This window comes from Tympanuchus pallidicinctus, unplaced genomic scaffold (genome assembly GCF_026119805.1).
Source record: "Tympanuchus pallidicinctus isolate F22 unplaced genomic scaffold, pur_lepc_1.0 scaffold18, whole genome shotgun sequence".
Classification (NCBI taxonomy): Eukaryota; Metazoa; Chordata; class Aves; order Galliformes; family Phasianidae; genus Tympanuchus; species Tympanuchus pallidicinctus.
Genome location: NW_026294699.1, coordinates 2,345,877 through 2,360,199, shown reverse-complemented (window position 1 = coordinate 2,360,199; position 14,323 = coordinate 2,345,877). Strand labels below are relative to the sequence as shown.

General features: G+C 43.2%; 1 protein-coding gene across 1 annotated transcript in view; it reads left to right on the top strand.

Annotated features, from left to right (window-relative positions):
- Positions 1–14,323, top strand: part of DNAAF8 (dynein axonemal assembly factor 8) — an 85,329-nt gene that overhangs the window by 49,979 nt on the left and 21,027 nt on the right. Inside the window, 8 exon segments of the mRNA XM_052679985.1 lie at positions 1,064–1,162; positions 2,207–2,361; positions 3,698–3,845; positions 6,956–7,087; positions 8,539–8,733; positions 9,785–10,111; positions 11,699–11,761; positions 13,325–13,378. Of these exon segments, the coding sequence (XP_052535945.1) occupies positions 1,064–1,162; positions 2,207–2,361; positions 3,698–3,845; positions 6,956–7,087; positions 8,539–8,733; positions 9,785–10,111; positions 11,699–11,761; positions 13,325–13,378 (1,173 nt within the window).

Below are 14,323 nucleotides of genomic sequence, written 5' to 3'. Positions count from 1 at the left end.
TATTGTGATTACCTAACAGTGTCCTTAGACTGCTTGCTTAACTGATCAGAAATCAACTCTAGACCAGTACAGGTAGCTGAATATAATAGGGTGTGAAATAGTTAAGAATTCATTCAAGCCAGTACTGACTATGTAATCAGAAAAGAAAGCATTTAATGGGACTAACATTAACTATCACCTGACTCCTCTATCCAAGTGCCCTTTGCAGGAGCAGTCTTCTAGCTTCTAAATTTCTAGCTAGCTAGCAGCAGCTTGACTGTGTTCAAGGGAGCCTGCCGAGCACTTGGTGTTAGGACTGGCTCTGAGGGATGGGAGAGGTGTCTGCTGCAGATGGGCCAGTGTGCTCGTCATCTTCTGTAGTTGGGCCTGGCAAAGCAGATCTCAGGTGCAGGTGATTATGAGACAATGCTATTAGAACATTGCTATCATGTTTCTACTCCCACAGTTGAAAAGATTTCCCCTCTTCCCCCCACCTCCCCACTTCTCCCTGTGGGGGACAATATCAAAAAGCACAGAGGGGTGTGGAATCTCAGCAGCTGTCAGGGAAAGGATGACTGGAGGAAAATAGGATCATACTGACGTAGAGAGAAGGTAAAGAAGGTTATATTCCTAAAGGAAAGGAGTTATGAGAAAGGAATGAAAACGTAAGATGAAAAGAGGGGAAAGTGACAGGAAAAAATGGAAAAAGGAAAGAAAGAAAAGTCTTACCTTTGAGATGCAGTCTCTTGTTTAACTGGGCATGTTAATTCAAGTAGCTTGGCATACAGCCATTGGCTCCATGTTATTTGGGATTGGTATTGATGGCAGCTGGTTGCTGCTGATGGAATGACTCACATTTTCTGCCTCCCCTTCCTTTTATGGCTATTAATGATTCACATTTGATGTGGGCTGCTGAGTTATACTACACCACGTTCCATCTGTATTTGGGCTCAGGAAATCACTTTCAGGCTTTTCTCCTCAGATAACTATCATGACTCTCAAAGAGAAGCCAAAAAACTGATCTGGGAGCAGACACCCTGTGGTGTGTTAAGCAAAGGAAACATTTACTTATTCCTTCCACCAGGTCTGCAGCAGCTTCTCCTTGAGATGGAAAGATGCACCCATGCAGAGCATGCAGAACAAATATGCTGCTCCACCCATCAGATGTATACACTTCATCTCAGTAAGAAAAGTTCTATTGACCCTAGCAGATTTCCCATTAGTTTGGGATGTGTGCATGTGAAAAAAGAAAAATGTTTGTTTTCTTTAAGTGTTATTTAGTAGAGATGAACCGAAATCTTACCACCTGCAACCCTGAATTTTGTTTATTTAGAGCTTTCTTGGAAGTTACAGAGATCTGCCACCTTGTTGGTAGTGAGCTTGGAGTTAAACCTAAAAAACAGAAGTTAATAACCTGAGATTCTAAGCCAATATCAACTCTAGTTGCTTCTATGGACTTGTCTGGGGTGAGGGATACAAGCAGAGCACAAGTAACCAGATCTAGTGGCTACAGCTTGGGTAGGAAGGAAACTCAGGTAGTAGAAAGCAGGCTGGTGCCATTAGGATCACCAAAGACAGGAGTCTGTGAAGCCACAGGTGGTACCAAGCAAGAGTAGAGTAACATCATGATCAGAGGCTGGTCCAAAGAGTCTGTAGCCTATGCCACGTGCCAGCCTCTGGGATGAAGAGTAAAGACTGGGCTGAAGAGGTTCATGCTGGTCAGGGTTGTGTAAATTGTGGTCCTGCAGACTAGCAGTGGTAGCAGAGAGGAATAGCTGAGGCTGCCTCACACGCCTTGTAGTAGACAAGTCAGCAGCCAGTCTTGACCTCATTTAGTTACTCATCACTTTGGCCAGATTTATTCTTAGTCTTCTGGGGATCTCAGTGTTGTCAGCTTGCTCAGGCGCAGCCTGTTAGGGGTGGACACAGGGCCATCATAAGGCCTGAGAGCACAGATATCTCAAAGATAGATGAGTAGCTCGTAGATGGCTGGGTAGACTTTATGAGATAGAATGTCTGGAGCAGGTGATTCACAAAGAGATTACTGATAATGCCATAAGCTTTACTGTTGTATGTTGGCTCCTGAAAGCAGCCATTATAAGATGGATAGAAGAAATAAACCATGAAATACGGTGTCTCTATTTGGGATGTGCTTCGAGTAGGATCTGGCTGCTGAGAGTTTCTTTGCAGTAATACCACAGCTTTCCTTACCTTCTCTTTGATCTAGGGGACATCATTTTGACAGTGTCACCTCTGGTACCTCCTCATGCCTATGGTTACATGATTGCAGTCTGTACTCGTCGAGGGTTTGCTCTGCAAGGAATCAGACAGCTGCAGCTTTCACACAAGCAAGCCATTGTGCTGAGCATGACAACAAGTCAGGTACCAGACAGAATGCACTGCTTGCTTGTATAACTTGGCTTCACGTTTTTGAAGCTTACTGTGTTGTGAGTTGATGTGTGAGCTGACACTCCTTTAGCAAGTGTTCTCGAGGGCACTCATCATCTCTTTACCAGCACTTCTGTTCTCTATGTTCCTGTGAGTGGCCTTCTGGTTACTTTCAGTGCTGATGGTTTGGTTTTTTTTCATTAGTAAGAAAATCCCACTAGGCCTGAGCCTCTCACTGAACCTAAGCATAAACAGACTTGCTTCTACTAAAGCAAGCATTAATTTTGCCACTGATCTCAAAATAAGAAAGAACAGACAGTTCGTAAATGTTTCAGAAGTTTCAGAAATGAAAATAACAATTTCTGATCTGGAAACTGTATTCAGAACAGTCTTTGTCTAACAGACTGATGTATGACTGTGTGCTTCACAGTCCCTCTGGGTCTGCTTGTGGCCTTTCAGCATAAGGCACTCCCCTAACTTCATGCATTCAGATGGCTTGCAAGAAGAGCTTTCCTATCATCAAAAATAACCTTTTTCTCTTTCTCAAGCTCTGTGTAACACGATAGATTTGAGTTGAATAGAGAGAAGTTGGCATTTTGACATGTCAACCTAGGAAACAAATGATCATGAATGCAAAAATACATTTGAACTTGTACAAGAAGTCCATCTCTGTACTGTAAATCACCCAGGAATCCTGTGGTGCTTTGTCTTACAGAGGGCTGTGTTCCTTCACTCTTAGAGTTGTTTCCTATGTTAATAAGGAAATGTTTCATTCTGCAAACTAAACTTCACAGAAGCCTTCTTTTCTGCTTGTTCTCTAATCAAGCATGAGGAAGAACACTTTTCCTGCCCATGATATCTTGTAGAATGAAAGCAATGCCTATATATGGAATGCTACAGCAAAAATGGGCAGATATCTGGGGCATGCTCCTAAGTGGCTATTTCAGAAGATAGCAGCAGAAATTATTGTTTTAATGTGTTCTCTGGTGCTAAGTGTTTCAGAACTTGGGGTTCAAGATCATTTTTGAATGAGTAATTTAGAATACTACCACTTATTCTCTGCATTTATGACCATTGTGGTTTTTGTTCAGCCCAGTTGTAGAGCAAAACATTTTATGTTAAGTCTTTTCATGAGATTTAAGTTAAATTCCTCTGTCTCATGAAGAGATGACAAATGAGCACCTACTGATACCTGCTATATTAATGGAAGTTAACGTGGTTCGACTGGTGTTGCTGTGTCTTCATATGCCATCATAACTTCAGTGTTTGCTTGAGCCTTGTAGTGCTTAAATCTGGATTTAGTCTTCTAATCTGGTCCTTGTTATTTCAGACTGCTCTATTTTGCCCTGGCAAGATTTCTAGTTTTCCTGAGAGCAGTTCTGCAAGAGGAGAGCTTTCTGCTGAGCCACACGTGCACTGTCTTGTCTTGTTGCTGAGAAAGGAGGATGCTAGTCATCATATTCTTGCATTGATAAAAGGTAATGCTTTCAGTTCTCAAAAACCTCAGCATTTTAGAGCATTTGAACTGGAGGTTAAAAGCCTTGCCAAATATGTTACATTGTGGGAAGATTTGAGGAATCTCCAGGCCCATTTTTCTAGATCAGCCACTTCTACATATCCTACACAGCAGATTAATCTTTGTCAATTACTTGATCTTTAGCACTGAAATCCTTTTGAGTTTAGAATCATAGAATAATTTATGTTGGGGGGGTGACAGAAGGTCAGTCACCCAATGTCCTGTTCAGCACAGCCTCAGCAATGAATTCAGACCAGGATGCTGAAGGCAAGTCAAGCTTTGGGGATCTGTAAGGGCAGAGATTCCACCGCCTCTCTTGCTCCTCTCTTCCAATGCTTTACTCTCCACATACAAAACAGTTTTTTTCCCCTTATGTCAAAGTGGAACCTCCTCTGTTTGAATTCATGACCCTGGCCCCTTGGCTTCCCACTATACACCTTTGTAATGGGCTTGGCTTCATGTTTTCTCTTAGGTATTATTACTTCCCAGAGGAGTAGGCTGCCTGTCACTGGGCCTGAGGATATCATGCAATCCTATCAACCTCAGCCCGGAATTCTGTGTGCTTGTGACTTCCAAGCATCTGAACTGCAACTTATTTTATATGTAGAGACTGCCAAAAGAACAGACATGTAGCTGCCCCAAATCCTCTTAGTTGATTCAAACCCTGTTCTGATTCTCTGATTCAGGATGAGAGTTATTGAGTTTTCTTAAAGATAAACTGACATTGGCCTTAAGTGGGGAAAATCACAAAAGCAGCAGTGATCAGCACAGAACAGAGAGCCCTGACCTGCCTGCTGCTTCCTGCCCTGGCAGTGGGCAAATTGCCTGCAGCAGGACGCTCCATTCCAGCGTCTCTTTTTTCACAGCCTGCCCTTTAGACTGCTGGGATAAGTGGGTCACTGTAGCCTGAACAGTTCCAGAACAGCTGCTGACCCCTCCATTACACCACAGCAGCTTGCTCCTGAAGGAGGCGTTCATCCATTGCCTTTTATGATGTTTACCTCTTATAATCCATCCACAGTAGAAAAGAACATCGAAAGTTTTTGGAGGGAAAAAAAAAAGCTTCAAGAAGTCCTCCTCTTTTTCTTCCAAAGAGCATCACAATATGTTCTGAAAACGTATTTAGACACCATGGATTAATCATGGCAGACTGATTACAGCACCATGTCCCTCCTGCCTGCAGACCTAAGGAAAGTTGCTCACTAAAAAAAAATAGCTTCTGCTTTGTCCCTCAAGAAATGCTGCAGATGACATTCACAGTGTTTGTTTTGCACAGCGAAATTTGCACTAGCAATATCTCTGTGGACACTGGGACAAAAAATATTCAGGAAGGGTAAAATATTTGCTCTTATTGTAGAGCTGTCAATTTTTTTTTTTTTTTCCTTTGTAGAGAGATTTTGCAAATGCCTCTTTTGCACCCTCTTTGCTTCAGAAGTGATCCAGAGAGCTAGCTTATTCTATACTCAAGAGCCTTGGAGAGGAAAGTCGTTGTTGCCACATAAGCTTTGGCTTAGCTTCTGGGAAGTGTAGGACAGCACTAGGAATTGAGTAGGGTCAAAACCATACTAAGCAGTTTTGTGTGTTTAATCAATAAACCCCTGATAAGCAGTCACTTCTTTGATGTTCACCACTGCTCAATCTTCAAAGCAAAGCAAACTTCAGCAGTCATTCTTGAAGTGGAGCAGAGAGATAGGTGCCTATAGGAAACATGTCTGTATCAACACCATCAATTTTTGACCAAGCTTTCCTTTGCTATGTTTGAACAGGGAGCAGATAATGCTCTAGGATAAGTTATGGCAAGTTACAGAATCACAGCGTGCTTTTGGCTGGAAGGGATCTTAAAGACCATTTAATTCCAACCCCCTGCCATGGGCAGGGACACCTCTCCCCAGCTCAAGCTGCTCAGGGCCTCATCCATGGCCTTGGGCACCTTCAGAGATGCAGCATCCCCAGCTCTCTGGGAAGCAGAGCCAGGGCCTCACTACCCTCTGGGTAAAGAATTTCATCCTAATATCTAACCTAAGTCTCCCTTTTTCTAGTTTAAAGCTACTACCCCTTGTCATAGCTCTACAGTTCCTGATAAAGAGTCCCTCTTCAGCTTTCTAGTAAGACTCATTTAAGTACTGGAGGGTAGCATCCTTCAGGTACTGAAAGGAGGTTTCATTTATTTTTGCCATCTGAATTTTAAAAAGCAGGTGGTTAGTTGTCAGTGGGACAAGCTCAAGTCTGTGTCAGTGCCACATTTGGCATCTGAGGTTTGTCATCAGTGTCTACAGCTAATAATCCATTTTCCGTGCCATGCTGCAGTAAATTGTTGACAGGCTTGTAGAATGGAAAGCAAAGATATGTGCAAAATAACTTTAAAAATAACAAACCTTAAAAAATGTCTGAAATATTATTATAAAATACAACCAATTGTTGTGAAACTGCACTCTATGCCAGTATGTTAGTGCACTGCCTGTGCATAGCCTGGCCCTTTGGGAAAGAATGGGAGTGATGGCTGTTAGTTCCCAGCACTTAGTACTTGTAAAAGTGCAGTTAAGATATTTTCCAGACTGGGATTTCCATCTGTTAACCTTACCATAGCTCTCTGGCCTCGTGGTGCTGTGTAGGATGCAGGATATTGGCCTTGCCACTGATACTGAGGGTCTGGACTCAAACAGTGGGTCCAAAATTAGAGCCATTTTTTCTTGTGGGCAACAACTTGCTTAGGACACCTACGGCAGCGCAGGAGCTGTGTAGGATATTCTGTGTGTGCATTCCTTATCTCAGTCCACTGCCTATAGCTGAAACAAATGAGTCCTGGTCAGAAGGCAGAGGTGTCTCCAGAGAAAGCTGTGACCAGCTCTCAGCGTTCAACAGCCCCCTTCCTGACTGTATGTGAATATGGGCTGGGGAAGAGGGAATGATAGAACTGCGTTTCATGAGGCAAGCTCAGTGTGACCCCATATAGATGTCTCTGTAATGCATCTGTGGTCAGATGAATCAAAATACTTGATAAGAAGCGTGGTTTTCATGTCAGACTGCATCACGGGGCTTTGTGCTCCTCACACGCTCCTGTTTTGTGCACAGGACTGATGAATGAACTGGCACAGCAAGGCCTCCTTGGCAACAGGCAGAGCAGCTTGCCTGCCACAGCCAGGCTGGACTCCTCCATGTGCTTCCATGTGGCTCCTTACACTGAGGACTTGCTGCAGATGCTGGGTAGGTAAAGGCTATGGGAATGCAGTATTCTATCTCTTGTAAGGTCTGACAACTTTTACCAGAGGAATTCCCTGATTAAGAGCATTAGGAGAATGCTCATTCTCTACAGTAACTCATTTAGTGTTCCAGTGTCCCTCAGTTGTAAAAACTCATTGAATGTCTTCTACTTCTGCAAAGGGAATGGAAGAATCCGTGGAAAAGCAATATGGAAATAACTTTGAAGTAGATTAAATAATGTATTTTTACTTACATTTACATTAAATATGACCTGACAACAAGCAGTGAAGCCTTAAAATTGCCAAGATTAAAAGAATCCTACCAATGTGTATTTACTGACACAGTTCTAAAGACAAGTCAAAATATTCAAATGAGATAAATCACTCATTCAGTATGTAGAACTAGGATTTGCTGAAGTGATGCACGTAGGCAGCTGCAATTCCTTCTGCAGTTGCAGAGAAGGCACTTTTTCATTTCTCTTTACTCTGAAGCCCTTAATTTCAGTGCATGCACTTGAATTCATGTCAGTAACTCATTCATTCAAAGCTGGAAAATTGATAAGGTTTGGAAAAGCAAGTAAACTTGTTACAGACTTATGACTCAAATGGGTTGGAGAGTCCTAGAACTACTTGTTCTATATGCTTGGATGTTACAGTAACCAGAAGTTTATTTTGCTAACTACAGGTAATGCTGCTTATATACCACTCTTCTGGAGAAGCATTTTTTCCTTACACCCAACCTGAACCTCCCATGGCATAACTTGGAGCCATTTCCTCTAGTCTTATCTCTCCCTACAACCAAATTAACATAAATTGTGAGGGGGGGGGGGGAGAAATCCAGTGCATGTCATTCACTATTTTCTTTCATTATGAATGCTAAGATGTGGGAATAGTTAAGTACATGGGTGTTAATCTGTACAGTTGCTTAAATATTCATGCACTTGAAACAGTATAGAATGAAGCCCAGCTTTCTGATGGGACTGGGAATTCTGCAGGCTGTGTTGTTCCTGGTAGGACAACGGATATGCACATAATACAGTGTCTCCTGCTTTTCTGTCCTCAGTTTCATGCTGTGTAATCTCCTAGAACACAATATGAAGTATCAATTCAATGCAAAGCCAAGCCTTAGTTATCAATCTGAAATTTATGCCTTAAATCATTTTGCTACAGATCTATCAACACTGTTAAACAGTGCGGATAAGGACATCAAAATTAGGGTTTGAGTATATTTGCTTTACATGCCAAAAGCAATTCCAGTTAAGGAGTGTGACTAATTAGTGAGGATTTGCTGTGATTCTGCTCCTTACATGTGTTTCTTCTTTCAGCTGTGCTGAGCTGCAGCATCGCAGTGATGCACTGCCTAATAGAGAATTAGCCAGTTCCTTTTTGCTAAACAGGAATGGATGTTTGTTTATGGGCAGTAACTACGTTTGTTTGGATGATGTCTCTGGACAGGAGGAAACTTCAGTGCAGTTCCAGACCCGTGTAACATTCCTCTGGATTTTTTCTGCAACCGAAGATTTGCTTCCGATCCTGAAATGGAGCAAGTAGTCCTGCTGACACTGGTTGGGACGGATGCTATGGGCAGTGCTGGAGAACTCCTTTGCCAGATCCTTCTTCCTGGGAGCAGTAGTCAGCATCAGAATGCAGGTGATTGCTGGCAGCTCCTGGGGGAGGCTGTAGAAGTTGGTCAGGAAAGTTGAGCCTGTCTGGCTGCTTTTATCAGAGCCAGAAAGCTTTGAAAAAAAGAGATACGTATTTAAACAAATGATTTCTTCATTTACCTGCCAGAAGTGCTGAAGAGTTTGTCATGGCTAGTTAGTGGGCAAGGCTGCTTTCCATTTGACACAGGCTGGCATTTTCTTCAGAGAGGGTCAAAATAGTTCCAGTATGTGCAAAGCCTTTTCTGTTTTCCCTGTCTTCTAAGCAGCGAGAGGAAATGCAGCTGTGCAGGGAAGGCACAGCAACAGGAATTCGGAAGTCACAAATTCTATTATTGCTGGTGCACTGACATCCTTTGTGACCAGAAACAAGACAGCACACCTCTTAATGCCTCATTTCCTCATGCAGAGGAGGAGTAATGACGCTGTCCCATGCATTAAATGATCACAAATGATGAGTGCTGTCAGGTGCTAACAAGATGAAGATTGTATGTAATTTCATGATGCAGATTGCATTAGTGTGCAATAATGCAGTCACTGCCCTGATAAAGGGCAGAAGTCTGGCATACTGTCTGCACTCTTATTCTATGTCCTGCTCTCTTGAGGTGGGGCTGTTTAGTGAGATCTATATCACAGTAGGCAAAGAGGAGATTCCAGCTGACTGAAACTTCCAGCAACCTGAACTCACGGACTGACCCTGTAAATACCATGGAATTGCTTGGGTTGGAAGGGATCGTTAAAAGCTGTCTGGTCCAAGTCCCCTGCAGTGAGCAGGGTCACCTACAGCTCTGTCAGGTGCTCAGAGCCTAGGCCAGCCTGACCTTTAATGTCTCCAAGGATGGGCAGCTCTCTGAACAGACCGTTCCACTGTTTCACCACCGTTATCACACAAAAAAACTTGTTTTCTTACATCCAGTCTAAAACTCCCCTTGCAACTTTGAGACTTCTAGTCTAATAGATTAGAGCACTTGTCTCCAAAAGTACTGTGACTTTTATGAAACATGTCAACTGATACTAGAAATATTTCCTTTGACTTGCAGAAGGACCTGATTCAGGGTTTGAGCTTCTAGGTCTCAAGTGGTTGCCCCGTCTCACTCGGCGTCAGGCAAAAGAAGTAACCCCTTTTGAGGTTGGAGATGCTTCTTGGCGGAGAAGCCTTGACACACTGATGTCTAATCCAGTCCTTGTGTGTGCCTTACGGCGGATCAATGCCTTCCAAGCCCTTGAAGATGCATTAAAGAGATTAACACAGTGCAGGGAGGAGCTAAGCGAAAGTGACAGTGCTCTGCAGAGAGTAATGGCCTTGACCCCAGAGGTAGCGTTCAGACAAGCCGTCCTTTTCTTCACAGAGAAGGATCTGGTAGCTGGTAAGCCATGCTTTTATTGTTTACACTGTTCTTAGATACAGGCTGTATGGGAACTTATTGAACTCGGATGAATAAATCCTTTTCTAAGTTTTTTTTCCTAAGGCACAGGAAGACTGAATTATTTGGGTTTAAATTATTCACTTGGCTATATAATCAGGGATATTAAATCTGCAGGAGTCAAGTGAGGTCATCTGCAAGTTGGCCTATTAACATAACACAGGACATTAACATAACACATGGCCTGGTTCCCTTTCTGAAGGTTTCTGGGTACTCAAATGCTTAACAGACATCACAGGAGTTACCAGGACCAGTGAATAATATTCTTTCTGTGTATAAGAGGCCGTGATCTATTCCATCTATGTGTGGGCATGTCACTGTCATGCTTGACTTCTTCAGTCTAGATGCCCTGAGCTTGCCCTATACTCAGGGAGATGAAGGTACTTCCAATCTATAAGAGCTGAAGCAAGCAGATTTTCTTGAACTTCTTTTTATGCTGGAACAGAGTGAACAGTTCATGAGGAATGGAGACCTCTGTTGTCAAGACTTCTCAGACTTCAATGATATATGCTAGCATTGATCTTTCAGCACTGAAAACCTGCTTGTTTCCTGCTGTACCAAGAAATGTGCAGCCCACACCCTTTAAATCATTGTGCAGACTGAGATATTATTCATATTGGATACTTTTGACCAGCAGTGCATGAGCCCCCACTGTTTTCTTCTGAAGTGGAATACATTGGATGTCACCTAAGCTCTTGGGGATCCTTCACTCCTTGCCCCCAAGATAAATAGTTCTGAACCTGATGATTTCTGATTGTTCAGACACATAAATAAATGAAGACTGTGATAACACCACATATCAACTGAGAAGGAATGGTGGAGTTCCACAAATGCGTTCATGCTTTGTAATTTATAGTTCTTCTCCTATCTTTTTCTGAGGAAGAAAGGTCCTTTGTTGTCAAGACAAAGTTAGATGCTTGTGTCAAACACACTGTGCTTGTGCAGTGCAGAATAACAAACTGGCTTTGCTGAGTAGAAAGAAGAAAATGTGGTGGTGTCAGGAAAAAATCACTCATTCTAGTATCACAAAAGTCAGATCTGACAGTGAACTATGTGGGTGTTTTGTGTGAGTTTGGAGAGCAGAAAGAGGAAGCCTTCAAAACAGGGTGCAACAGACATCCCAAATTACTGCATAAAACTGTAGGACTGCGTGTACTGCTGTCCTTCACTGAGGTTGTCTTGACACCAGAAGGCAGGATAAGAAATCCAGAACTGTGAGATTGATTTACTGAGGGGCAGTGACAATCACAATATCACCTTTCCCACCACGACACAGCTGTGTCTTCTCACTATGACTTTAGCACTCTGCACTATCACTTCTGTAAGGTCACTGCATCTTTCCTCCTGTCTATGTTGTTGTGGGAGGAGTGGAAGGGTCTTTGTGCTAGAGAACAGCTCTTCAGCATTTTGTAGCAACTGGAAGGTCTGCCATTTCCCATGCTAAACAAGACTACTTTCCTTAGTCCCCACCTCCCAAACAGTAAAGATTCTTCATCAGTGAATCCACAAAATCACATCTTCCTTTTACAGATCCAGAACACCGTCCTGCTGCCAAATACCTGCCACCACCTGGCAAGACATCCAGGGCTGGAGGTAAGGTCAGACGTGTGCACCAGTTCCCTCTTCAATAACAAAAAAAATACTATTTTATACTCTTAAAATAGATGGAAGAAACAATATAACTCCAAGCCCTCTGTCAGAGTCATCAAAATGGAATGGTGAAGCTTTGGTTAGACATCATTATCCTGGGCAATTAGGAAGTAAAGGTTGGATAACTCTGCTTTTGGTACTGGGGGTGGAAGTACTGCTGCAGAATCACCTTTATTCTGCAGTTCTTTGTGTGCCTCAACCACTTACCTGTGGCTGGTGTGGAATGTAGAAGAGAAGATCTCAGCTCTTTAGTAGCACTTTTCAGCTGACAGCAGAAAGGATAGTGGGAGCCTGGAGGGGTGCTGGTCTTCATTCCCCAGTGACTGAGTGACAGAAATGAGAGCAGAACACACATTTCCTAAGCCTCAGTCAGGAGCTCTGCTCTCTGCACTACAGTGCCACCAAACCAGCAGGCGCTTCACAGATATTGGCTCTAACAGATCACTCCACTGCTGAAGAGAATAAGTTGTACTGTGAAGATGTGAGCTAAAAGTTACAAGGCAAGGACCTCAGAGCTGCTTTCACCTTATATATTCTCTCTTAACATTTCCAGCAACATAGAATGCACCTTTTGAAAGAAAAAAAGTCTCAGTAAAAGAAAAGAACACTGGCTAGATACCTTCCAGATAAGTTGCTCTGGGAAACAGAAATACATGGATTCCAGAGAGTAATAAATACGAAGGAATGGTGATTGCTTTGTTTTGGCAAACAAATTTTGGTTTTCTTACTATCTACCTTGCACATCTCACTGGTTAAATTTGCCAGTAAGGATCAATGGGAAGAGAAGTCCAGGATTCACAATTCTCAATTCCCACGTGCCTTACGTTTCCCTCACCTCTTTGGGTCACTTGCAGGTTTATCATTAGACTGAAGGAAACATTTTTATGTGGGCTTTAGTTATGGCTCATTTACACCTGACTCCTTTCACACTGCTTTGCTCTCATAAGGAACCTCTGAAGTCGACCATTCCTGACTAGGGAACATCAGGTTTCAGATCTCTGCTACCTGAGTGTGTACCAGAACACACAGCCCTTCTCTGCTTCCAAGGGCACAGCTGGGGAGGGGGGAAAAAAATAAGCAGTCCTGGGTTTCATGGCATTTTCCAACTTAATTGTAAAATTCTGGGAGCATGGAGGTGGCTTATAGGCATAAAATGCTATTATTTATTTATAGGCATAAAATTCAGCTGCTCCCTGAAATGGTGACTGAGAAAGAACACAAAGTGTAACCGAGTCGCCGTAATTCGGTCCTTGCAGTCCTTTTCAGTGCATGCAATTGGGGTCTCTGAAGAGGGGGTAAGCACTACACCTCCCAGGATGTTCCAATACAAGTGGGTTCCCAGCATGTCTGGAATCAAGCCATGCATTTCTTGGTATCACATTTTAAGATGAGCGTGTCAGAGCAGCGTTAGCTGCGTCATGCAGAGATAGTGGCACTGTTCTCAATTTACTATCCCAGATTGTGCATATATGTACTTACCCACATCTCTCTGCTTCTCTTGCTTAGTGGAAGAGACCCAGAGATGCCATGCAGAATCACTGTTTGCCTACTTGCACGCAGGTGAGAGAAGAGCAAATTGAGAAATGCGGTTGGATTTTGTGAACCTAACTCATGTAATGTACCAGCCAAAAATAAGTGGAAGGATTATACCAACGTTTCCCTTGGGCTTGAATACTGGCAGTGATTCTCATTCTTTTTTCTAAGCATGACAGGAGATCTGGTATTTGCTTCTCTTCAGTTGACACTATTTTAAGCCGTGCTCGTATATGAAGTGCTTTATATGAATAGTATATGAAATAAATACGGTGCTGTGACTCAGTTTCATCATCAAATCAAAACGCATGTGGATAACTGTGGGGAGAGCTGTGGAGTCATTGGTAGGAAAGGATCTAAAAATATTGTACGTATGTAACAAACACCAGGAAGATTGGGCAAGTCCAGGAGAGCTGCAGAGCAGCCAGAACCAGGGCTGGATGTGTCTGATGGCTGCCAAGCGGGCCTTCCTGGTAGCACATGGTGAGCAGGGGCCGTTCCTTGGTAGGCAGTGGTGTGTTGGTGAATGCTGGCACTTACAGTCACCGGGGAGAGAAAACCACCTCTGGCTAGCAAAGTGTCCCACCTTGGTTTAGGTGCTTGTCTTTGAGCAGACCAAGGTGGCACAGGGGATAAGGAGATCCCCTCCTGAGGTGTCTCAAGTGGCATAAATACACAGCATGCAGTGATTCTCACGCCACAAGAATGAGGAAGCTTGCCCAGAAACACAGCAGATGGTGGGGAAAGCAGCACGAGGGCGATGCGCGTTGATGTGAGCTCCTACAGTTGATATGCGAGCAGCTGAGTGGATCTGAGTGCCTCACTTCTGCTTGCAGGCCGTTGCTATGGCATTTACATCTTTCCGCTCAAGAAATACGTGGAAATGAAACCATCAGTTCTTCAATAGGAGGCCTTTGTGTAGGATAAGGGTTGAGTTTTCATGCCAGATGGGGTCAGTATCCTGGCTTTTTA